General features: G+C 37.0%; 1 protein-coding gene and 1 pseudogene across 1 annotated transcript; both read right to left on the bottom strand.

Annotated features, from left to right (window-relative positions):
• Positions 1–7,680: 7,680 nt before the first annotated feature.
• Positions 7,681–11,877, bottom strand: LOC115693796 (cysteine-rich receptor-like protein kinase 44; annotated as a pseudogene).
• Positions 11,878–13,521: 1,644 nt separating this feature from the next.
• On the bottom strand, positions 13,522–16,961 carry LOC115664377 (LEAF RUST 10 DISEASE-RESISTANCE LOCUS RECEPTOR-LIKE PROTEIN KINASE-like 2.5). Its single transcript, XM_056303746.1, has 3 exons — positions 16,040–16,961; positions 15,012–15,087; positions 13,522–14,864 (listed from the first exon to the last, which is right to left on the bottom strand). Exons 1-3 carry the CDS (start codon positions 16,895–16,897, stop codon positions 13,696–13,698), a joined length of 2,103 nt encoding a protein of 700 aa, XP_056159721.1. The 5' UTR covers positions 16,898–16,961; the 3' UTR covers positions 13,522–13,695.
• Between the last annotated feature and the right edge of the window lie 9,683 nt (positions 16,962–26,644).

Genomic DNA, 26,644 nt, shown 5'->3' with positions numbered 1-26,644 from the left:
TTCTTTAAATTTTACCATCAAATTGCCGAGTTTGATGACATGTGGCAGTTGACGGGTGTACCAATTTGTGTTACAAGTATATCGGTTTGTAGTTTTTCGTGATATTAATATAATTTAACGGAGGGTAAATTTGTCACAAGTGTATTTTTTGTAATCAAAAAATTAGTTTGGGGTAAATTTATCACAAATATACTAATTTAAGGTTTTTTGTGATATTAACCCAATAAGAAAACCTTAGTAAGAGGAAACGCTACAACGATTATGATGATACTCAAGAGAAATGGCAAATCGACAAACAATCAACTTTGGTCTATGCATTAAATTTAGAGTTAATACCATAAAAAAACCCTAAACTGATATATTTGTGACAAATTTACTCCAAATTAATTTTTTGATCATCGAAAATCGTAAATTGGTACATATGTGATAAATTTACCCTAAACTAATTTTTTTACCATTAAAAACCCAACACTGGTATACATGTGATAATTTACCATCTGTTAGTTTTCGTTATATTAGATTAATACAACGAAAAATCACAAACTGGTATACATGTGACAAACGAAGGGTAAAACCTCAAATCGGTTCACCTGTCAACTGCCATGTGTTATCCAACACAGTAATTTGACTGTAAAATTTAACATAAACTAACGAAGGGTAAATTTATCATAGGTATACCAATTTGAGATTTTGGGTAGTAAAAAAATTAGTTTTGGATAAATTTATCATAAATATACTAATTTATGATTTTTTTGTGGTATTAATCCTTAATTTAATATACATTTCTATTGTAGTTTTTCTATTTTGCTTGTTCAGCACGTCCGCATTCTTCTTTTTTGCATTCATGGGGTCAATTTTTTGCCCTCCCAAATATTAGACGAACGAAATTAGGGTTGCGTTTATTTTGCGAGAAAACTTCTTGACGAAGGAATCTTTGATTATTAAAAATGGCTGGCTTTTTAATTGCTTGGAGGGTGTACTTACGAGCGAGACCGAAAAAACATTTCGGTATTTATATCAACAAATTGTTCTCTCGGTTATAATAAGATTTAATTCCCGATATAAAATACTGAGATGTCCTCTAACTCCTTATTTAAGATATTACCAATATATGAATAGATCTTAAACTTTTTCTTATTGCCTAATTAAAGCAACCCAAAAAAGAAGATGGCCAAAATATAGAAAATGCCAATGATTAAAAAAAGGAAAAAAAAAGAAATGTCATCATAAAATTGAATAAAAGCACATTCTAAATTAGTATTTTCACCTTTTGACCACAAAAAAAAATTTAGTATTTTCACCATTAAAAAGTCCAATCCAAAAACTTGAGTGAGACACTTTATCATCCTTTGTCTGTTTTATTACCTATGGATCAATAAATCCGGAGATATTGTACGTAATTTGCACCGATATCACGTTTTTTTCTTTCAGAATTATTGTTATTTAAAGAATGTATTTTTGCCTAACCATCTGTTGCTATTTCGAAGACCCTTCGTCGGAATAAAAGGTGGCAAATTGGTAATACATCCCAAATGTGTTTCTCGTCGAGTATGCTTGTTGCATAATCAGTAAATTATATGATAAGCTCTTTTCTTTTGCGTTAATTCATAGTAACCTAAGTTGTATCGATTTGCGTGCTTAACATTATGCATACAACCAATTAATAAGCCCTTGTCCTTTGCGTTAATCCTTCTAAGTGGAAGTCAAACTAAAAATGTCATGCGATTCTTTTCATGTATTTATTATTCCATGGATATCTTTGTTTCATCCACATTTAATGTATTATTAGGCAAATCAATGCGAATGATGGACTTTTTCATGAAGCATTTACCGCACCCTGCATTATTTTACCGCGCAAGGCCCCTTTACCCTAATTTAGATGTGTTTATCATCTCAAAGTGTTAAAATATGTATCGAATGTGAGTCCATGGATAAAACTTGACTCAAGATAAATCATTATTATTTGTGTATGCCCAAATATGTGCCATGGAAATTCGGATTTCTTTTTCTGGTGTTAGAGTCCAAGTTGGACAAGGATTTCAAGCAAAACTGGAAGAAGGAAATATACGGAAATTAACTTTCTTAATGTGCGTTGGAGTTGCACTAAAGAATTGAAAGTCCAACTTTGACTTCGTCTTGGGCACAGCAATTTACTATTTTACAAATTTCAGTCAGACTCCTCTGGCAGTGCTGGCATGGCCACGGTTTGGAACCGGCCGGTTCCGGTTCGCGGCCATGTGTGAACCAGAACCGGAACCGCTAGGGGCGGTTCCGGTTCGTAATTTAAAAATTAAAAAAATAAATTATGAAATAAAAAATAATGAATTATAAAATTATGAAATAATGAATTATTCAATATAAATTGTAATCAAAATGTAAATTGTAGGGGTGATTGGTTCCGGGTTTGGTCCGGTTCCGCTCGGAACCGGGAACCAAACCGGTAAGACCGGTCCCTTAATTTTAGAATTAGGAACCGGACCGGCAAATCATAGAACCGGGAACCGGACCATTGATCCGGTCCGGTTCTAGGCGGTCCAATGGAACCTTTTGCTCTTAACTAGCAAAGGATCGTAGCCACAAAAGGCATACAACTTCACATGCTCATGGCTTTGCTTGGATTTTATATACAACCCCTTTGATGGTCTCTTCATTCCCATTCGATGTGGGACTCTTGGCATTTGCATAAAGACAAGCCAAGAGTCTCACATTGAAAGTGTTCAAGGCAAGCCGAGAGTCCCACATCGAATAGGAACGAAGAGGCATTAGAATCATTATGTATAAAACTCAAGCCAAGCCTTGTAATTAAAGTTCAATACACCCAAGCCAAGCATTGTAATTAGAGATCAATGCACTTACAATGCATGGCAATTAGAGTTCAAATTGTTTTATAAAAAAAATTAAATAATGATTTTTTTTTAAAAATTTCATTATTATTATTTTTTTTAAAAATAATTTGGAACCGGAACCGGGCCCATAGGCCACGGGCCGGTTCGGACCGGGCCGGTTCCGGGCCAAAACCGGCCCGTGGCCATGTCTAGTGCTATACAATATATATTTGTTTAAGGGCTGTTAGAGCTTGCCTGGTGCGCGAAGGCAAAGGGTCAACTTTGGTGGTGACGGGACTCGATAAGGAGTCAGAACGAGAGAGAGAGAGAGAGAGAGAGAGAGAGAGAGAGAGAGAGAGAGAGAGAGAGAGCGCAAATCGACAAACAGTCAACTTTGGTCTTTTATTATACGTAAAGTCCAATATCTAAGCCCTAATATTTCTTGGTTCATTAAATTTAATATACATTTCTATTATAGCTTTCCTTTCTGCATGTTTAACCGTTTTACAGATTTGATCTAATAAAGTAAGATATAAAGTTTCTTAATTAGTCTAATATGGAATTAGCTAGTAGAACCGAGTAAGGTCCAACTCGTGATGAGAGGACCAGGCTTAAAACTCTATAAATAGTGCTTAAGTCCCTTCTCTAACCCTAATGCACAAATTATCTCACATAAGGAGCAAACGCTAATTGTGAGAGGCAATCTCATTGAGTCAGTGATATAGAGGTTAATAGGGGAGAAGACTTGCGCTGAGGATCGTCACTATTCTGCATCAAGAATGATGGATTTCAAATCAGGTGTGCAAATCCCTTTTACTCGATTAATGTGTTCTAGATTCTAGCTATGGAAATATTTGATGTCGTTTTTCGCAATCAACATGTGGTATTAGAGCAGCCATAGCCTAGAACTCGAAAATAAGGATTTGGCCCATTTTTTCGTGAGTTTTTGTTTGTCAAAAATTATTTGTTATTACATAAACGGAATGTTATCGATGAGAAGATCATTTTGAGTGGCGGTGCACCACCAGGGGAGGCCGCACGTGCCCCCACACGGGGCCATGCTCTGCTGGGCGGCGGTGTGCATTGAGCACGCGCCGTCAAGCGCCCTTGCGCTAGGGCTGACGTTAGCCACCCGCGATGTGGGTCGACCCGGATGCCTGACCCGATTCAGGATCCAACCCATTGATTGGTTGACCGGATTCGGATTCGAGTCAATTTTGACCCGACCTAGTTGACTGGACCAGTCAATCGGTTGGACTGGCGATTTAGACCGATTTGACTGGTTGAACGCGCCCCACACGCGCCGTGCACTCTGGCAGCGCGTGAGGACGTGTACGACGTCTGTTTGGAACATTCTTGGTACCACCACGCTTGTATTGAGATGCTCTACATGATGGTGTATTTATTTTACATTTTTTAGGCTTTTAAGGTTGTGAAAATACATATAAAACCCTATATAAATGTATTTTTATGGTATTTTTGCTTATTTTCTTGTATTTCTCTATGATTTATAAAAACAAATGGAAGTTCACATAAAAAATGTGTAGAGTCTAATTCATTGTCTATCAATGAACAGAGTAATGTAATTGGCATGGCATGTGATTTTAGTGACAAATTACCCATGTCTTCAAATCTAAAATCACATGTATATGGTCAATGTGAGACATAAAGTTTGTATCCCCGATAAGAGGGAGTTTCAAGGATTCTTTTGTTTGTGACCGTCAAAGTGGCACACTTGATTGGGTTTGAGAAATATCGATCTCATATTATGGTGGGATGTCTTATATTCTAATGCATGGTCATACTTCCAAAGGTGGTAATTATGTATTAGTTTATGGAGGGATACATGTACAGCATATGCTTGAGGAGTGACTGATTCTAGTGGTGGTTCATACACCCAAAGGTGGTGAATTCATGAAAGTTGGAATATATTCTTATGGCCGCTATCATGTGGAGAGTATACAACTACATGTCATATATTCTATCCAAAGATGTTTGTATGATGATATATGTAACTCTCGGGATGTGTACTTATACGGTTTTAAGTTACATAGTACTCACATATAATACTAATTGTATACATTGCTTACAAATTAGTCACCTTATCTGAAAATGGCAACTCTATTAGGATTGAGGTTCTTTCTAGTTCAGACTTTAAGAAATTGGAAAAGGATTTTCTGTTTGGAATAGAGCTGGCGGATGTTTCTATTGCTCTTACTAAGGAAAAGACAGCAGATCTTACTGCCATCGGTACGGATCGGAGAAAGCACACTTTTCTGCGTGAGAAAAGAGCAATTGGATTTGTTTGTTATCAATGAAGCAATCCATTTAAGAACACTTGAAGAGTAGTTTACCAGCTAATTGCACTGCTAAACAAATGATGAAAGCCTTGGTAACTTGGAACTGTGTCTCGTCTAATGCTGAGATTGGAACACATATGCAGGGACTCTTCAACACGAAGTATGATGGTTCTGCTGAGGTTAGGGACAATAAGAGTAAGAGGTCCATAAATCATACTCATAAAGGAACTTATGAAGCCACCGATTATTCTAACTATCTGGGTCATAAGAAAGCATCCTTAAAGAAGGATAGTAACCGCCCTTCTTTTGTACAATGAAAGGTCACATAAAGAGAAATTACGATAAATATAAAATTTGGTTGTCCAAGGATGAGCGTGCAGGTAATGATTTTTTGGTATTTGTTTATGAACCCAACTTATCAAAAGCCTCATCCAGTTCATGGTGGCTAGATAATGGTGTAACAAATAATGTTGCGTTTACCATACGGGATTCATAAATAGGAGGAAGCCAAATGAAGATGAATCAAAGCTTACCATAGGAAACAACAATAAAGTCGACATCAAGTTCGGGAATATGTCATTTCAATTCCAAATACTGGTTTTAATTTGATATTAAGAAACAATTTTTATGTACCTTCCTTTAAAGGAACTTAGTTTCCATATCATGTCTAGACATATGTGGCTACTCTTTTGAAATAAAAAAATAATATTTTTTTATTTAAATAAGGTTGGGTGCTGCAATATGTCCAATGGATTATATGGATTGTGTTTAACTCCCAATGATATGTATGTCGCTTATACAGTTGAAATAGTTGTTTCCAAAAGACCTCTGCCTAAGGAATAGTCTTATTGTGGCATAAACATTTTGGTCACATCTCTAGGGAAAGAGTGGATTGACTGATAAAGGCCGACATCTTACTTGCTCTCAAAAGTGACCTACAGACTTGTGTAGACTATTATAGAAGTAAGATGGCTAAGATAAAGAAGAAAAATATAGTCCGTAATTCTTACTTGTTGGAGGTCATTCATACTTATATTAATGGACCCTGTATAACAACCTTGTGTAGAAATTTTTATTTCGTCACATTTATTGACGACTATTCCGATGTGCTTATCTGTACTTGAATAAAGAAAAGTCTAAGTCTCTTGATAAATTTAACATTTTTCGAACTGAACTCAAGATACAGTTGGGAAAATTTATAAAGGTTATTAAATCTGACCGTGGTGGAGAGCATTTAGGCAGGCATGGTGATGCTGAACAGCTTAATGGGTCATTTGCCAAATACTTAGATGATTCTAGGATAGGAACTCAATTTACTATGCTTGGGAGTCCTGAACAAAATGGTGTGGTCGAAAGGCACAATCGCACCTTTATAGATATGATGAGGAGTATGACTAGTACGATCAACTTACCTGGTTTTATGTGGAGCGAAGTTTTGAAAACAACTCTCTACGTTTTAAATCGTGTTCCCACCAAGGCTGTTCCATTGACTCATTTTGAGTTATGGACTAAATGTAAATCTAGCTTGAATCATCTTAAAGTTTGGGGATGTCCTACGGTAGTAAGGTAATATAATCCAACATTAAGCAAGTTGGATTCTAAAACCACTCAGTGTTACTTCGTATCTTACCTAGATCAATCGAAAGGATATCAATTTTATAATCCCAAAGGAAGCACAAGAATTGTGGAATCACAAACAACGAAGTTTTTGAAATTTGACATGGCCAAAGAGTGTAGCTACTCATAGACTATTAAGGATAATAGTACGGTAGGAACTGCTGTATCTATTTCTCTACCTATATAGACAATTGTGGAGTCTCTTACACCACAAATTGAGCATGTTGACGCCCAGGATCATGTTACCAAGACAGTTCCTAATAAAGTTGTTCAAACCTCTTAGGTGCAGCATGATGTTGTAATCAGGTGCAGATGATCAGCTATACCACCACACTATATAGTCTATTTAGAAGAGCATGACTACGATATCTGCTGTGTAATTGATCCAGTGACTTATACAAATGTTGTTTCTTGTCCTCAATTAGATATGTGGTTGGACGCAATGAAAAACGAGATGTAATCTATGAAATAGAATGGTATTTGAGAGCTTGTTGAATTGCTTGAAGGTCACAAGCTTATCGACTGCAAATGGAAGTGCAAAACTAAAAGGGACTCCAAAGGAAAGATTAAGAAGTTTAGAGCCAGATTGGTAGACAAGGGTTTTAATATGGATAGTAATTATTCATGTGAATCAGTAAGTTTTCTCATAAGAAACTAACTCTTGATATATCTAAATTCAACAAACATACGTGATTAATAACATTTCTATAATGCAAAGTAACATTAATATGCAATTGAAGTAATATTTTCAGAGTATATACAGTCTATAGTCAGTGATATAAGCAACATACTTCACCCATTTTTTTTACCACTGTGGCACATAATCATCCCAAATTCCAAAATCCGTACTGCACATTGAATCGACCCATTCAACACATGAAAATATGCAATATCAAATGATGTAGTGATTTAACACAAATTTAGACTCCAATCTGTGATCATCGAGGATACAACTCGGTGATGGAAGCCTCGTTCACTGATTCTTGGATTAGTCTGTTTTCGGTTCGCAACGTCGTGTTAGATTCAGGGATACTGTGCATAACGAATGCAGGTCGTGATGGTAGTGGCAAGGTGGTGGAGTAACTATTGAGCATCAAAACCACCGCACCCATGGTTGGTCTGTTGGCCTCAATTTCTTGAACACACAGCAATCCAACATGAATGCACCTCAACATTTCAGTCCTCGAACCATTGGCCAAATTAGGATCTATGAGATTTGAGGGGGTCCCTTCCCTCCAATTCCTCCATGCCTGAATCACAAACACAAACTCAGTATGGTAAGGACAGTTGCTCGACTCATTCAAGTTAGGGTCCACCACTCTTTTCCGGCGATTCTTTAGGGGAAGGAGAGTGATTGAAAGATATTTTCTTACATAGCTAAGAAGATCCTCCGTGGTATCCCCATTGCAGAAGCGGCTACTTTTTTTACCACTAATAATCTCTAGTAGCAACACCCCAAAACTAAAGACATCTGACTTGACTGAGAACAATCCATGCATCACATACTCTGGAGCCATGTACCCACTGCATCACCAAAATAATGAGCACTTTCAACACAGTTCCAATTGTTATTCTGTGCCTCTGTATTTGCTAGCTATTCAGATTATATGGAGAATGGTATAGGAATTAACCGGATTTATTTCAAGATATTCTACTAGCTGTTACTTACTAAGTGCCAACAACCCTGCTTGTGGCGTCTTGAGTTTGATCCACCACAAATAGCCTTGTTGTACCAAATCTGAAAGTTTAGGGGTCATCTCCGCGTCTAGCAAAATATTGCTCGCTTTAAGATCCCGATGAATGATTCGGAGTCGAGAATCCTCATGAAGATAAAGAAGCCCACGAGCAATGCCTCCTATTATCTTTTGACGCCTTTCCCAATCTAGCTGCCTACGCCTAACAGGATCTGCATAGAAAATTGACGATAGGTTATAGCTTATGTAACTAATGCAAGGTGACTTTCTAAATGCAGATTGGCGACATGCACTTCAGTAACTCTTGAATCGGACGATGCTGGAACAGAATGGCATGAACATACCAAAGATAAAGTGATCCAAGCTTGAGTTTGGTACGAATTCATATAAAAGAAGCCTTTCTCTCCCCTCCAGGCAAAAACCTAAGAGCCTAACCAAATTCCGGTGTTGAAGCCTCGCAACCAAGAGGACCTCATTCTTAAATTCTCGATCACCTTGTCCCAAATCTACAGACAGCCTTTTTACTGCTATAACTTGTCCATTGGCCAATGTTCCCTGAAAAAGAATGCAAAAGGCAGCCATATACATATGAATGTTTCAAATTCTCTCGTTATTTTATGAACAAACAATTTGCAATGATTACCTTGTAAACTATGCCAAATCCACCTTCTCCCAAATTATTTGCATCAGAGAAGTCATTTGTTGCTGCCCTGATGGTATTCAAATCATACTGCAGGGATTCTGCATTTCTAATTTCATCTACGGGTACAGCTACAAAGTAGAAAATGTAAAGTTGCTTATTGTCTAATTCCACATAATCGGTAAGCCTGTCTGCTGGTTTAACAGTTAACAATACTTCATTCTTATTTAACAGTTAATCCAATCGAAGAAAAATTGCTCCTCTGGATGATGGTAGCAAATAAAAGGTTTTCCAGAGCAATGAGGAAACTTTGATAACTATCGCCCATAGTGAATCTGTCCTCGTTTAGTCAGAAATCTCCAGCCTCTGAGTTTTTGAAAAGTTACTAGCTTTTGCACATCATGGCTGAACCTATTGGCTGCTGATATATTTCACATATATCGTATTCACCCAGTACTCTATGAAAATCAGTCATGCAGAAGTAATCAGAACTTACCTTCGTAATTTTCTTTCAATATTCTTGACCTCAAACAAATGCATAACATTCTAGCAATTAAAAGAGATAATCCAACAGCTGGGATTGTGATAATGAGGGCAATATGACCTGAGTTAGTATCCTTTCCTGAAAAAGGAAGAGCTCTTATGTTAGACGATAAACTCATAGACATCAGTGTTCAGACCCAATTACCCAAAATAGTTTTTAGGGGGGGTTGCACATTTAAAGCAGTCCTTGGTGTTATTCAGACAGTGATACTTAAATTGAAAGAAAGAAAGAAAGACTCATGATGCATCAGAAATCTCATGAATTTCTCATCTGCTAGTTATACCTCATTCAACAGGAAACATAAGTGTCTCAGGAACTTATTACACTCGGAATCAAAAGTTGAATTACATCATGCTTTAAAATCCACTTAATGCGACCATACTCAAAGGAGGAGGAGCAGGGGAAGGAGACATACAACCCCTAGTCCCTTGTTTGTAGGAGGAGCTCATTGAAATTAAAAGCATGCTTGCTCACATTTATTATCATGTTTATCCTACAGACAATTGAAAACACAAATAGAATCCTCTGGCACAGGTAACTGTACATTAAAAGGAAGTACCTTTAGTGGATGTGTTATTCGTTGGAGTAGGTGCAGGAGAAACTGGCGACTGTGGTGCCAGTGGTGGTGATGGTGGCGACTCATCAGCCGGAGTATCAAAAAAGCGGTATAACTCAAACCTGATATTGCAACTGGGACTAAAAAGCCTCCCTCCTTCTTTCTGATTACAACACTGAGGAATACGTCCAATAGCTGTCACCAAACAATTGTTGCATTGTTGCCGCAACAAGTCTGGAGTGCACTGCACAAGTCCAAACAGAGTTTGGGAGTTTGGAGCTGTCATGTTTCCGACGGCAAATTTCCTCGTCGAATTGCCACTTGCAGCTCGGTCTCTCAAACCATCCATCAGATTTCTCAAAACCTAGAAAATAGAACAAAACTAGAAGCTACTGTCAGGAGAAGAAAACAAGAACTAGTACTTTGTCACGACCCAAACCATAAAATCCTACTCAATCTTAATGCAATATGAATTGTTAGCTGCTATCCAAGAACGATACCTAAAATCAAATGCGCCTGTGAGCTCATACTACCCTGAAAAGCTATGTGCCAATCCCAATGGCTTACGGAAACATAATGTATAAGAATTCAAGACGAAAGGGAAAAGACACATTCTTTGAGAACAAGTTGCAGAGACAATGAAAAAAAGCAACAAGAAACCAAAAACATAGTTAGCACCATGATTAACCATGTGCTCTGTAGGAAACTGTCTAGCACTTCAAAATGGGCTATTGGTTGGTCCACACTCAACCAGTCAAGAAAACAAGAAAAGCAATCCTAATGACGAGTGCTATGGTCGGATTATCCCCTTAACCGTACAAGTAATGGGTGATATTAAAAGAGAGGGTAAAGCATTACAAAGTGCATCTAACCAGGATGGAATTAGACTCGTGAAGCAACCTGATCCAACTGATCCACATTGTCGGGCACATTGTCAAACGGAGATGAGGATTCTCATGGTTACTACGTCGAGAACTTTGGAAAGTTTCGATGAAAGTCAACGAAGTCAACACGTCAAGAAGCATGCACTCTGCTTTCATGGAAACAAACGAAATGCAATGCAATGTATAAAATCAGGAACAGCTGATCATAAGCACGTAAAAAATAACTTTCCGTTTACGAACCTGATTGAACTGATCGACATTGTTGGTGACATTGTTGGGGTTTGAGATGGAGAAGTCAGGCATATCCTCCTTGGCCCCAAAAATGGATCGGTTCGAGTACCGGAGCATGCAGTTGTCGTACCAGAGGATCGCCTGCTTCTGCGCCGGGCACCGGCGGGCGATCTCGGCGGCGGAGTCGTTCAGGCAGCTCCGGCAGTCTGTGGCCCCGACGTCGCCCCAGCAGAGGGAGACGACGTTGGCGGCGTCGGGGCTCCGGCCGGCGGAGAGGTTGTAGAAGCCATAGTCGTCGGCAGCGGAATTGGCGGCGGCTGCAACAGAGGCGAGGAGGGTGCTGAGGCTGGCCTCGTAGGTGCCGTTGGCGGTGAAGTTGCCGGTGCGCCCGCAGAATTGGTTCAGAGGGTCGGCGCCATGGACGGAGGTGGCGAGAGCGAAGAGTGGGAGGAGAAGGAAGACGACGTGCGGGGGAGCGCTCCTCATCGGAAAGCTTTCTTGAGTTTCAGTTCTGTCGGAGAGAGAAAGAGAGGGGGAGGGGATTCGGTGCGGGAACGCGCAGCGATTTGAACCAATCAGCGACGACTTTGACTTCTGTCCCACTGGCTTGACTGTTGACTTTGACCGGTAATAGAACACGCAAATGCAAGGAAAATGTTTTCGGGATATTCCGCCACGGGCTGGGTTCACGGAAAATAAACTAGTCAAGCTCGAGCGAAGGAACACCTTTAAAAGTGAAGAAAATATTTTTTGTACTCTTTTTCTCTCTACACTCCTTCACATTCCTTCAAAGGTGAGGACAGGGGAGGCGAGGCCGGCGTCGTCGGCCTTGGGTGAGCTCGTCCCTTGCCTATAGCTGGTCGCCGACCATCGCCATGGCTTGCAAAGGAAGAAAGATAAGAAAAAAAAAGGAGAAAAGAAAAGAAATATAGAAAATTATTCAAAAATAAAAATAATTAAAAATTCGAATTTTTTTAAAAGGAATGCAAGGAGGAAAATGAAATTAGATTTTCCATACCGAAAGACGGACAATATGTTCCAGTTTATTTTTCAAGTTTTAGCAAAATATCGAAAAATATTGTTATCTTCCTTGAAAATAACTTTATGGAAAATATTTTCCAAAAACGTCACATATTTTGCGAAATGAACGGAGCGTAAAAGTCCAATATCTATGCCCTGAAATTTCTTGGTTCATTAAATTTACTACACATTTCTAATATGATTATGTATACTCTTCTTATTGCTTATTCAACACGTCCGCATTTTCTTGTTTGCATTCACTTGGGTCAATTCATTGTCCTTCCAAGATTAGACTTCCAATATCAGAACCAACGGCATTAATATTTCGGTTGTTTCGCGAAAAATTTCTTCGTAGAAGGAAATATTTTCTGTGAAAGTCATTTTCAAAGAAGATGGCTAGCTTTTTAATTGATTCGCGGAAAATTTTCTGTCGGAAAACATTTTCCGACTTTAGGATCTGTTAGGAAAATGAGTTAACGGAAAAAAATTTCATAATCAATGGAAATGCTATTATTAGATTCATGAAAATGATTTCCTCTTTTGAAAATTAAAAAATAACTTTTCAAAACACGACTAAATATAAACGCTTGGCAAAAGTTACGAGTTTTATTTTGGCAAAAGTTATATTTATACTTAAAAATTACGAGTTCAGGTCACAAGACTCATCTTCCAGCAAAAAGATAATTCCAAAAAAAAAACTAAAAGAAATAAAAATAATTATTTTTCTATGATTTCAAAGTCCAAGCAACCACATTCCTCTCCAGCATTTTCTCGAATACCATGCGAGTTGAAACCAAATCCCTCTTACAACCCATGTCCATGAAAATCCTCTCCGCCTCAGCCCAGTCATTGGATTTTGAGTAGAGATTGATGAGCTCAGTTGAGAATCGTCGAGTCGGGCTTGAGTTGGGACTAAGCAAGCGCGGTGGACACGCCTCCCGAGTGCAAACGTATGGGAGCGAATGCAGGAGTTGAGGAGGAGAGAGAAGGGGAGGAGTTCGGATGGGACCCATCACGGGACATGAGGTCGAGGCAGGAGATTGCTCTGTGGAGGTGGCCGCCATCGAGGTGGGTGATCGGGTGGCAGTCGAGGATCGAGGGTGAGAGGTTTTGGCGAGAAGGGGAGAGACTTGAATCTGCTTGATATTGGACGGTGGAGAGAAGAGAGAAAGACTCATTACTTCATACAAGACGAGCTTGGTCTATTAGATCAAAAGCACTTAGGAAACAAGAAGCGTAAATAGATAGCCATGAGGCAATTCTTCTACAAAACACAGGAATTAACAAACCCTGAAATCATCTAGGTTCACCAATTACATGTCAATTATGCTTCTGATGCAACTATGTCCATTTTGCATTTCATTCCCACATGGAGAAAAGAAAATTAAACAATGCATGAATCCGTAATTTCATTGTTATTCCGAAATTGGTACCCGTCAGAAGTTGTTGGGGCACTTGATGAGGTTGAGAATGACTCAAGTTCTATTTCAATGTCGACGTCATCAACTGGCTTCTCGGACGGATATAAAAGCGGTTTTGGGGGCAGTCGCAATTTATTAATATCTCCTTCAAGCATGTCTAGGACCCTGCTCATTGATGGCCGATCATCGGGCATTAACTGTATACACCAAAGAGCAACTATTACCATCTTTCTAGATATCTCTCTTTCCTCTTCTACTTCTTCCATTTCAACCTCCTTTTCTTTGCCGAGTTGATCATAAACCCACAAAGGGAAATAAATTTGGCTTGAACGCTCAATATTTGCATTTACGTTTCTCCTCCTACCGGCCATTTCCATTAGCAACATCCCAAAACTATAAACATCAACTTTATGAGAGACGCCACCAATGTCCTTGTAGAATAGCTTAGGAGCCATATATCCCAAGGTTCCTCTTGCAGTAGTCAATGATACTATGTTGTGGTTTGCGGGATAAAGTCTTGCAAGCCCGAAGTCAGAAACTTTTGGAGTGAAATTTTGGTCTAAAAGAATATTGTGATGTTTGATGTCAAAATGTAGAATTTGCATGTCACATCCCCGATGTAGATATTCTATTCCTTTAGCCACACCAAGAGAGATCTCGTATAATTTCTTATGATCAAGAAATCTATTGTCATCTCTAGAAAAAATGTGCTTATCCAAAGATCCGTTCGGCATGAAATCGTACACGAGAGCTTGTTTGGAGTCATCGAAACAATAGCCAACAAGTTGCACGACATTGACGTGGTGGATCCTTCCAATAGTAGCCACTTCGCTTATAAAGTCTTGGCCATTAGATTTTGGTTTGTTCAAAATCTTAACTGCAATTTCATTGCCACTTCTAAGTGTTCCCCTGTACACGGAACCATATCCTCCTTCCCCTAGTTTGTGTTTGAAATTTTTTGTGATTTTCTTGATGTCCGAGTAAGAGTACCTTATAGGCAAAAAGTTGTTATGAGCTCGCAGAAATTCTTCAATGTTTGCATCCATTGCATAGTGCCTTCTCTTCCACTTATAGATTAGAAATATCAACACACATGGCGCTCCGAGTACAAATTTTGCGGCGATGAAGTGAACTGCAGAGAAAATTGTCAAAAGATTAGCATAGAGTAATCTTTTCTTAGGTCTTTCTATTGACGTGAAGCACATTTAAAAAGGTTTTTTTGTTTGGCGTGGTACAAGTGAGATATTGAAAACTGCTAGCAGAAAATAATTATTCATACCAAATACAAAGAGGATATTTGCAATTGTTTCTAAAGCAACATTTACGGTGATGCCCCATACAGATTTGTCTGCACAAAAACAAGAAAATTCATTAAAAGTTTCCGAACAATGAACGACCAATCAATGGATAATAATAGAAACTAACAATGGAAGGAATACAAATTGGATTAAATTCAAAAAATTGGCACCAATAAACAATGCCAAGCAATAATATAAGAAAAGGAAATGAACCAATAATAGATTCATATGCATAGACTTAAAAGGTTGTTTGGGGGCTTCTGTTCCCAATTTACGACTTTTAACAGAAAAGTATTTAAATGTTAGAAAATCATTATGTTTTTCAAAATGAAAATTCCATATTACTCTAATTGGAAATGAGTATATTGTTTTATTTAAGTTGTGTTCAATGTAGAAAACTTATTGACATTAAGGTATGACACACGTCAGAATGTGAAGTCATATAATTGGTGCTACACATAATTTACCGTTATTAGTAGGCACAACTCGTCATTGTTGCAGAAAGTGGACCGTGCAATCGATCACAATAGCGAGATTAAACTTCGGTGGACTACACAGGGGCGTTACATCAAGACCTTCTTCTTTGAAGCCCGACCCATTTGCCGTCTTGGTCAGGGACAAAAATGGGCCCAAAAATGGCTTTTCCAGAAATTCATTAAGACCCAATTTGATTAAACTTCAACTTTTTAACACACGTTTACATATTCGACCAAAAAAAAAAAACATACGTTTACATGACCCTTTAATATTTAAAAAATCCATATACAATCTGGTCCTGAAAATACAAGTCAAACAATGGGTCCATGACCCATTTTGACACCTCTATCGACTTCTTACCCAAGTTGGATCATGTAAAATCCGAACTGTATGGTCTACGAGTTATGTGAATGAACATTGTTCAAATCAATAATCATATGGTTCTCACTGTGAAACTATATAATTAATGGTTCAAGTGAACTTGGTCTACACGATCTATATATCAATATATGCAATATCATTCAAGAATAGCTTTTATATATGTAAGAAAAAAAAGTTTCATGGAAAGACACTTACAGGATAGGCACCCCGTCCCTCCATATCTGAAACCCATGAAGCAAAACGAATACCATGTGAATGATGAAGTTGAATATGTACTGTAGGTGAGATCGAATCCCTCGGACATCATGTTGTGGAGGTCCTTGTATGTTGAGCTCCCATTATATTGATCTCCTTTCCATCCCGAGATATCCGATGCCAATGCTATCATGGTTATGGTGCAAGAATCCTTGATATCACCTACCTTTAGACCAGAGCCATTATGTACAGCATATGAGTACTCCTTCATTTGGGAAATACTAGGGGGCATGTCGGCAGAGTATGCTCCATCAATACATGGTTTGGTATTGATATATGAATCAGAAGTAATGGGTTGTGAGCACTTCACGAAGACCACCGATGCTAGTAAGGATTCATAAGAAGGATAATATGGAATGGAGGAGCCTCTGAAGTTGGAACGTGCTAATGAGTAACGAGGGAGGGACGAGCAATTACCATTTTGCAGTCCATCATTAGCCACCGTGATGGTACCATAGAAGTTATTTTCTCCATCCCAATGGAAATTATAATTGATCGACTTTACATAATATCGGCCAGCACGTAGATATAGAACAGTGCGATTATCTTCACAAGCTAACTCATACTTAGAGTTGCCGCAGCTATTTGGATCGCCTTTCAATCGAAAGGGAAAGCTTATGTTACGGACCTCGCCGCAAGATGAAGCAACGCATGAGTGATTGTTCTTTGCATTGCAACTCGCCCCTAGCAGTAGAACCTGCAATACAAGTAGAAATACACGGTACAAAACCATGGATCCGAGAGAATTAATCATCTCCCCACTACTTGACGAAAGAATAGAAGTTTGAGCTTGGTTATTGTGGCGGAGGCTGAATAAAGGGAAGGATTATATCGATCGAAAAGATCAGTTGGGCTTCATCTAACATTGAAATGTCCAAGTCTCCGACTAAAAAGAAGGAATGTCCAAGTCAATCAGTAAGACAAAGTCAAGTTAAGAAAAGTATATTATGTTGACCAACCGAAGGTTCCATCAGTGGAAATCAAGCAGAGGTTGTCGTACACGCAAGCAAGCTAACATAACACGTGGTGGACTAATTTTATGAATGCCTTTCACATTAATTAGGAAGGAAACTTGTCTGCGATTTCTAAGTTTTTGACATTATTAGCAAGTATCGTAAAAAAAAAAATGAACTATTGTGCTTTAAATTGAATTGAAAGCACAATAGTTCATTATTCACGAGAACAAGTCTCCATCTACCTGTTCTCGATACTGTGCTCTCTACTTATTTTCGAATTTTAAAAGTTATTTATCTCAATATCAACTGTTCGATATTAATCTTGTCTAATCTTGTCTTTCACTCATCATTTTTCTCTATCAATAGGCATCTTACTAACTTAATACAATAATATTGTAAACTAGTTTTAATATAACTAATATTATTAATTGTAACATATATTCCCCTTTCAGATCCACTATCATGATCTCTGCTTTTGGGCTAATTCCAACTTGCCGTCTGTAGTTTCATGGTTTTCTCGGTCAATGCCGCGTTATTTCTTTGCTCAGTCAACACCGTATACTTTGGTTTTTTGTCTCAGTCCGACTCAAAATTCTTCACATACTCAATTTCCGATCATTCGGCCAATTAGTCGGCTTACACTGTTTTTTATCGATATAATTGTCCAAAAAATGATAAACCTATTGCTCAACGGACAATTTAGTTCTAAACTTTTTATTTTGGCTAATTTAGTCCTAAACCATTTGACAATTTACTAATTTAGTTTTTCTGATCAATTTTGATCGGAAATCGCTCACGTAGGCGTCGGCTATCTTATGTCGCACAGTCAGCATTGTCGTAGAAGATTTTTGCAATTTTTTATTAAAATTTTTAAAGATTTTTGCAATGGCCGGTTACTGGCCACGGGTAGAATAATTCGATTACAAAGTAACTCCAACACAAGTGCCACTCATCCAACGGTGATTGTGTAAGAATTTTTTCTACATGAATAGTGGACGTAACAATAATTCGAATGATTAACATGTAAATTTGACTAAGTAGTAGTTTTGTTTTTTGATCGGGTAGTAAGTGGTAGTTTAAGAAGGAACAAATTGTGAATCCATTACCTTTTCTAAATCACGCACTTCACAAATTTCCGTTCACATTTAAGTATATGAATATGTCGGTTGCTATTCATCTTTTATTTGAACATTAGCTTTAAGTAATTGAAATCAGACTTTGACTATAAAAGTAACAATCTCAAGCCCAATCTGCAGAAGGCTATGAAGTCTAACTTTTGAACTTCTTCACAGAATTTCTAGGACACTTATTAAACAACTAATAATTAGAGAAATTTTGCAGTTTCAAAATGCTTTCTCGTGTTATATAAAGTTTTGAAAAATAGAAGTTATTCCATATAAAATATGCTTAATTGAATGTTTCGAAGGCACTCGTTAACATGGCTCTTAATATAAAAATAAAGATATGTCTAGATCTCAATAGTCAAGAAAAGTTTATACTAGCGATGTTTCTAAGGATTCATCTCACAATCTTCTGTTGTCTTTCCTTTATATTAAAAAAAAAAGGCTGCAGTTTTGATTCCTGAAATTTGCACTCGAAATTGCGTAAATCATCCATTTTGTAAATGAAAGATATTATGGTAAACGAACCTAAATTATCATAAATCCCACCTTGCCTCTTCCAATCACCCAGTAACAATTTCGTCATGTCTGTTATCCTCTCTCTCTTTTCAATCATCGCGGCTATTGTTTGACGAATGTGAATGCCCGTCATACAAGTTAGGAGTAAGAACAACGTTCAACTGATATGACCGGAAAATAGAGCAAAGAAAGCAACAGCACTGGAAGATTTCATGAGCAAAGACTTTGACTGAACAAAAGCTCTATAAAAACAAAAGGAGAGAAGAGAGCGAATGGACGAGAGATGTTCGACCGTCATGTCAGGAAAATTGAGCAAAGAAAGCAACAGCACTGGAGGATTTCACGAGCAAAGACTTTGACTGACCAAAATCTCTATAAAAACAAAAGGAGAGAAGAGAATGAAAGGACGAGAGATGTTCAACTAGTCATGGCCACGGTTCAGGAACCGCCGGTTCCAGTTTAGAACTGGTGGTTCCAGTTCCTGTTCGGAACCGTCCGGTTCCGGGCCGGTTCCGGTTCCGAGCCGGAACCGGCCCGGTTCAGGGTCGGTTTAGGTCCGGTTCCGGTTCCGGGCCGGTTCATTCCGGTCCCGGTCCCGGTTCCGGTTCCTACCGGTTCCGGTTCATAATTTAAAATTTTTTAAAAAAATTATTAAATAAAAAAAATAATGAAATTATGAAATAATGAATTATTCAATATAAATTGTAATCAAAATGTAAATTGTAATCAAATTTGGGGACAAAAAGAGAGAATGAGGGGGCTTGAACTTAATAAATTATCATTAAGCGCCTTACAATTCGTTACAATGATCTATAAAAAAAAAATGAGCACAATATATATGCCCTAAAATGACCCAAAAACCTAAGCCTATCCGAACCCCCGCATTCCGTGTGCAGGGGTCACATGTCGTCGGATTATACTTCGGTTTCCCTAAGCCCACGTGGGCGTGCCCGGTATGAGAAACAAGGGTCCCCGAAATATTTGCCAACTCCAACAGTTCTTTTATCCTCAGTCGTCGCTACCCGTTCCGGTTCCGGTACCGGTGGTATCTCCGTCGTTAAAGAATTCGGATTCATTATTCCGATCTATCTCTTGTTGTCGGTATTGAGCCTTCGTCCAATCATCGACACAAGCTTGCATCTCCACTGATTCCGGAGCTAATCTTGAACGATGTTCGTCCATAATATTACCTCCCGCACTGAATGCTTGTTCGACGGCAACTGTGGAACAAGGGGTTGCAAAATTTTGTTTTGCAATAAGAGAAAGGATTGGGTATTGGCTTGCATGCTTCTTCCACCAATCCAAAATTAAAAAAACATGTACTACCTTCGGATTCGGAATCAGTAAACTCAAAGGAGACGGTTAGATAAATCTCTAATTCAGAAATATTTCCTATTGCTCCATTTTGTTTTTTGTGTCTGTTTAATAAAAGTTGGTACCCTCTACTAATTTTACCTGTACTCTCATTTTGTGTCTCGGTAGATTGAGAAGATCCAATATCACCGAAATTATATTTAGTAGAAAATTCATTATATAATTCTATTACTACGTTTTTAACCTCACGTACTATGGTTGTAACATTTATCGCATCATAATGTAAATATTGATAATACGTATGCAAACAATCACTTAAACCATCTAATTTGCAAAGCGGATAAAAAACACAAGCAACTAAATAAATAATGGGAATTTCGCCATAATAATGTAGCCACTTCATTTTCATTGTTACTATAGTATGTTGTAATTCAATATCATTTTCATATTCGTCAAAAATTCCGACAATATTAATACACTCTAATAAAAATAAATGCGTAGTAGGATAATAAACACCGGATAAAGTATAAGTTGCATCATTAAAAACCTTTAAAATATCTAAAAAAATTTTGCAAATACCCCACTTTTGTGGGTATAAATTAATCTAAGGTATATTATTAGAAATGAATGCATATAATAAATCTTTATATTCATAAGATTCACCAAGCAAGTGAAAAGTAGAATTCCAACGAATTGGAACATCTCTTGGAAATCTTTTTGGCTTTCTGGCATTTTTTCTACAAAATTTACCCCATTCTCTCATTTTTTGGTGATGTTTCCATAAAAATTGAATCGCCGTTTTTATTAGTTCAAGAAAAATATCAAGAGTTTTCAAACCATCTTGTACACATAAATTTAAAACATGACAAGCACATCTAACGTGAAAAAATTTCCCGCCAAAAGCGGGTTTACAAATATTTTCTAAATCGGCAATTGAAGCGGTATTTGCCGCGGCATTATCAAAACCAATTGAAAAAATTTTGTTAAGCAAATAATATTCTTCTAAAATTTGCCTAATCATTCTATAAATATTATTTGCCGTATGCTTATCATCGAAAACTCTAAATGCAACAATTCTTTTTTGAATACTCCAATCGTCATCTATCCAATGACATGTTATGCCCATGTAAGAATGCGTTTGCCAATGATCACTCCAAATATCACTACCTATATGCACGCGTCCATTAAATTGCATAAAAAAGTTTTGTAAATCCTTTTTTTCCATTTCTGTAAAGATCTTTAATTATTCGTTTAAGTGAATTTCTAGGAACACGTTTTGCTTGTGGAGCACATGCTTTTTGTACAAATTGATTAAAACCAAATCTTTCTCCAAAACTAAATGATAAATGCTCAACAGAAACAAATTTACCTAATTCTTCCTTATAAGTTTTTTCATTAAAATGAAATAAAGGGGAAGTGTTAGGATTGACGTACCCGGAAATTTGTTGTTGCCTGATATCGATTCCCGCTTGGGTTGGATGTTTGCTCCTAAGATGTCGTTTGAATGTTCCATATCCTTGTCCACCTGTATATTTATATATTTTCCCACAATGTTTACAAATATATCATACCTTTTTTCACCAATATCAAACCTTTCCATTTTCGTGAAGTGATCCCAAATGTCAGATGTAAGTTCCTGCTCCGCCTCCTTTGTTGTAGATATTTGGGCAGGAGGATGAAAACTTTCTTGCGTCGGGACGCGCTCCACATCGGGAAAAATGTTGATTTCATCATCTTGAAAATCTGCATAATCACGAGAATCAAAAGAATGATGTGATTCCGTCATGATATTCTTACCTTTGCCAGTTTGCACTCGACTTCCACTTGCCATTTTTCGAGTGGATTGAGAGAATTGAGCAGATTGATTGGGAGAATTAAGAGAGAATTGCGCGGTTGAGAAAATTGAGAGAATTTAAGAGAATTTGAGAAAATTTAGAGTATTGAGAAAATTTGAGAGAAGAGAATTTGAGAGAATTTGAGAGAATTGAGACTTGAGAGTATTAAGAGAATATGAGAGAATTTTAGAGAATTTATAAGAAAAAAAAATGAGAAGAAAATTTAGGATAAAAAAAAAAGCTAGATAACCGTTGCATTGCAACGGTTATCTTTTTAATTTTTAATTTTTTTTTTAATTTTTTTTACTTTTGGGGCTTTTGCCCGTTGCCAAGGCAGCCTTTCTGGCAACGGGCCGCAGCAAGGCCTGCAGACGTGCAGGCCCTGCTGTAGGTTTTTTTTTTTTTTTTAAATTTTTGGAACCGGGCCCGGAACTGGCGGTTCCGGGCCGGTTCCAAAATTTCTGGAACCGGAACCGGGCCCGTAGGCCACGGGCCGGATCCAGTTCCGAACCGCGAGCCCGATCAACGGGCCGGGCCCGGGTTTGACCGAGCCGATTCCGGGCCGAAACCGGCCCGTGGCCATGACTATGTTCAACTGTTATGTTGGGAAAATTGAGCAAATAAAACGCTTAGCTGACTGTCTGCACCTCACAATTTCCCAAAGAAACTGGATGACTTCTTTGTCCGGTTTCCTAGGGAAATCAAAATCCCACTCCGTGGGATTTGGTTCCCATAAGTAACAAAAAGTAAGTTTAAAGGGAAAAAAACCGAAAATTATCAATGATCAAAATTTAAATAATCACAATATCGAAACGATATTTAGTTGATTTAATTCTTAAAGAAAATTGATTAACTAACGGCACCGATACTCTAAACATTTTGTTATTTTGGATTTCTAAGACTCAGTTAGAAAAATTCTCACCATTTTTAGACAACCGAAATGATTTAACTGAAGCTTTTTTAATATTGCGCCTTTAGCAAATGCAATGGAAAATTGCACGTAACAGTTCATAAATATATAGATTGATGACTATTGGATTTATCAAGTAAATTTGTCAGTTTGCAGTCAAAGGCAAAAGAGCTCGATAAAATTAAGAGAATTGGTAAGTCTTTCTTTTCTCCCTATAAAGAGATATTAACTTTTATTTCGTAGTGTAAATAATAGAGTTTTTTTGTTGTTGTATATGTTAATGCACCAAACAAAGAAAATTGTAAATCCATAGAATATATTATCTGTGTCGTGAATATTTACTTTCCTCATTGCGTTGATAATGATATATAACTTTTTTTATATATTTTCAAGTTAAAATTTTCTGTTCAGATTCTCATAGATTTTTTCCTAGGAGGACATCACTAAATTTGTTTTCTCAATATGACATCCATTGGAACTGATGCTCTTCCATGGCTGTTTTCTCCGGTTGCCCACCCCTTGCAAGATGAAACGTGCGACTCTCCTCGCACCGTTACTAGAAGAAAATGACGGCTCCGTTACGCTAGAAAGGTCCTTCATGAATACCTTTCACATTAATTAGGAACGAAACTTGTCTGCAATTTCTAAGTTTTTGACATTTTTAGCGAGTATCGTAAAAAAAAAAAATGAACCATTGTGCTTTAGATTGAATTGAAAGCATAACAGTTCATTATTCACGAGAACTAGTCTCCATCCTAAGCATTTCTATCGATACAATGCTCCCTACTTATTTTCAGATTTTAAAAGTTATTTATCTTAGTACCAACTGTTCGATATTAATCTTGTCTAACCTTGTCTTTCACTCATCATTTTTCTCTATCAATAGGCATCTTACTAACTTAATGCAATAATATTGTAAACTAGTTTTAATATAACTAACATTACTAATTGTAACATATATTCTCCATTCAGATCCATTATCATCATCTCTGCTCTTGGGCTAATTCCAACTTGCCCTTTGTATTTTCGTGGTTGTCTCAGTCAATGCCTCGTCATTTCTCTGCTCAGTCAACACCGTATACTTTGGTTTTTTTTCAGTCCGACCCAAAATTCTTCACATGCTCAATTTCCGTTCATTTGGCAAAATAGTCGGCTTACATTGTTTTTCATCGAGATAATTGTTCAACAAATCCTAAACCTATGGTGCAACGGACAATTCAATCCGAAACTTTTTATTTTGGCCAATTTAGTCTTAAACTTTTTGACGATTTACCAATTTAATTCTTCTGGCCAATTATGATCGGAAATTGCTCATGTAGGCGCCAGCTATCTTACATGGCACACCCGGCACTGTCGTAGAAGATTTTGCATATTTTTTATTAAAATTTTCTGAATTTCTTTTATTATCATTTTTTATTTTTTCTTATTCTGTTTTCTTTCTTTTGTTTTGTTTTTCCTTTTCTTTTCTTTTTTTCTTTTCCTTTTCGCTTGTAGCCAGCTCAACAATGGCCGGCGATCGGCCATGGGTAGAATAATTCAATTACAAAGTAAGTCCAAACACAAGCGCCGCTCATCCAACGATGATTGTGTAAGAATTTTTCTACAAGAATAGTGGACGCAACAATAATTCGAATGAGTAACATGTACATTTTACTAAGTGGTAGTTTAAGAAGGAACAAATTGTGAATCCAGTAGCTTTTCTAAATCATGCACTTCACAAATTTCCGTTCACATTTAAGTATATGAATATGTCGGTCGCTATTCATCTTTTATTTGAACATTAGGTTTAAGTATTTGAAATCAGACTTTGACTATAAAAGTAACAATCTCAAGCCCAATCTGCAAAAGGCTATGAAGTCTGACATTTGAACTTCTTCACAGAATTTCCGGGACACTTATTGAACAACCAACAATTAGAGAAATTTTGCAGTTTCGAAATGCATTCTCGTGTTATGTAAAGTTTTGAAAATAGAAGTTATTCCATATAAAATATGCTTAATAAACTCGTTAACATGACTCTTAATATAAAAATAAAGATATATCTAGATCTCAACCGTCAAGAAAAATTTATACTGGCGATGTTTCTAAGGATTCATCTCACAGCCTTCTGTTATCTTTCCTTTATATTGAGAAAAAAAGCGGCGGTTTTGATTCCTGAAATTTGCACATGAAATTCCGCAAATGATTTATTTTGCAAATGAAAGATGATATGGTAAACGAACCTAAATGATCATAAACCTTTACAACAATTTCATCATATCTGTTATCCTCTCTCTCTCTCTTTTCAATCATCGCCACTATTGTCTGACGAGTGTGAATGCCCTTTACACAAGTTGGGAGTAAGAAGCAACAGCACTGGATGTTTTTATGAGCAAAGACTTTGACCGAACAAAATCTCTACAAATACAAGAGGAGAGGAGAGGGAGGGGACGAGAGATGTTCAAGTGTCACGTCAGGAAAATAGAGCAAAGAAAGCAACAGCACTGGAAGATATCACGAGCAAAGTCTTTGACCTACCAAAATCTCTATAAAAATAAGGATTAATATAACGAAAAATTTTAAAGCTTTACATATATGACAAATTTATCCTCAATTAATTTTCGTTAAATTTTATTGTCAAATTGCTAAGTTGAATGATGCGTGACAGTTGATGGGTGTACCGATTTAGGATTTTACCCCTCATTTTGTCACAATTTTACCAGTTTGTGATTTTTTGTAGTATTAATCCAATTTAACGGAGGATAAATTTATCACAAGTATACCAATTTAGGGTTTTCGGTAGTCAAAAAATTAGTTAGGGGTAAATTTGTCACAGGTATATTAGTTTAGGATTTTTTGTAGTAAAAAAAATTAGTTTAGGATAAATTTATTATATGTGTACTAATTTGGGATTTTCGTGGTATTAACTCTAAAAACAAAAAGAGAAAAGAGAGTGAGAGGACGAGAGATGTTTATCTGTTATGTCAGGAAAATAGAGCAAAGAAAGCAATAGCACTGGAAGATTTCACGAGCAAAGACTTTGACTGAACAAAATCTCTATAAAAACAAGGATTAATACCACGAAAAACTCCAAACTGATACACTTATGACAGTTTATCCTAAACTAATTTTATGACCACCAAAAATTGAACTAGTATATTTGTGACAAATTTACCCTTTGTTAAATTAGATTAATACAAAAAAAATCACAAATTAGTATACCTGTGACAATCAAAGGGTAAAATCTTAAACAGGTACATCCGTCAACTGCTACGTGTCATTTAACTTAGTAATTTGATGATAAAATTTAACGGAAATTAATAGAGAGTGAATTTGTCATGGATGTACCAATTTAGGGTTTTTAGTAGTCAAAAAATTAATTTGAGGTAAATTTATCACAGGTATATCAGTTTGGGATTTTTCATGATATTAACCCTAAAAGCAAAGGGAGAGAAGAGAGTGAAAGGACAAGAGATGTTCAACTGTCGGCTCATAGAAATCCTTGTCATGTGAAATTTGCATATCTACCTGTGCAATTTCTACTTTATTTTTTTTTTTTTGGTTAGAATACTTTAGTTTTTATTTTTTGTCAAAGTTAGAATACTTTAGTTTGATAGGTGCTGGCATTGCTCAGTCTTGACATCAAAATCAATAAGTATATCGATACAACCAATTAATAAGCTCTTTTCTTTTGCGTCAATCTAAATAGAATTTGAACTAAAGATATAATGTGATTCTATTCATATATTTATAATTGCAAGGAAATATTTTACGTATGTATTGACATTTGCATCTTATCCAATATTCAACGCATTGATATCACCCCGTAGTTGACTCGTGGGAAGTTTCGTAGACATAAAGAAAATG

This window comes from Syzygium oleosum, unplaced genomic scaffold (genome assembly GCF_021117445.2).
Source record: "Syzygium oleosum isolate NSW1041296 unplaced genomic scaffold, Sole_v2.1 Sole_v2.29, whole genome shotgun sequence".
Lineage (NCBI taxonomy): Eukaryota > Viridiplantae > Streptophyta > Magnoliopsida > Myrtales > Myrtaceae > Syzygium > Syzygium oleosum.
This window is presented reverse-complemented; position numbering and strand designations above follow the sequence as displayed.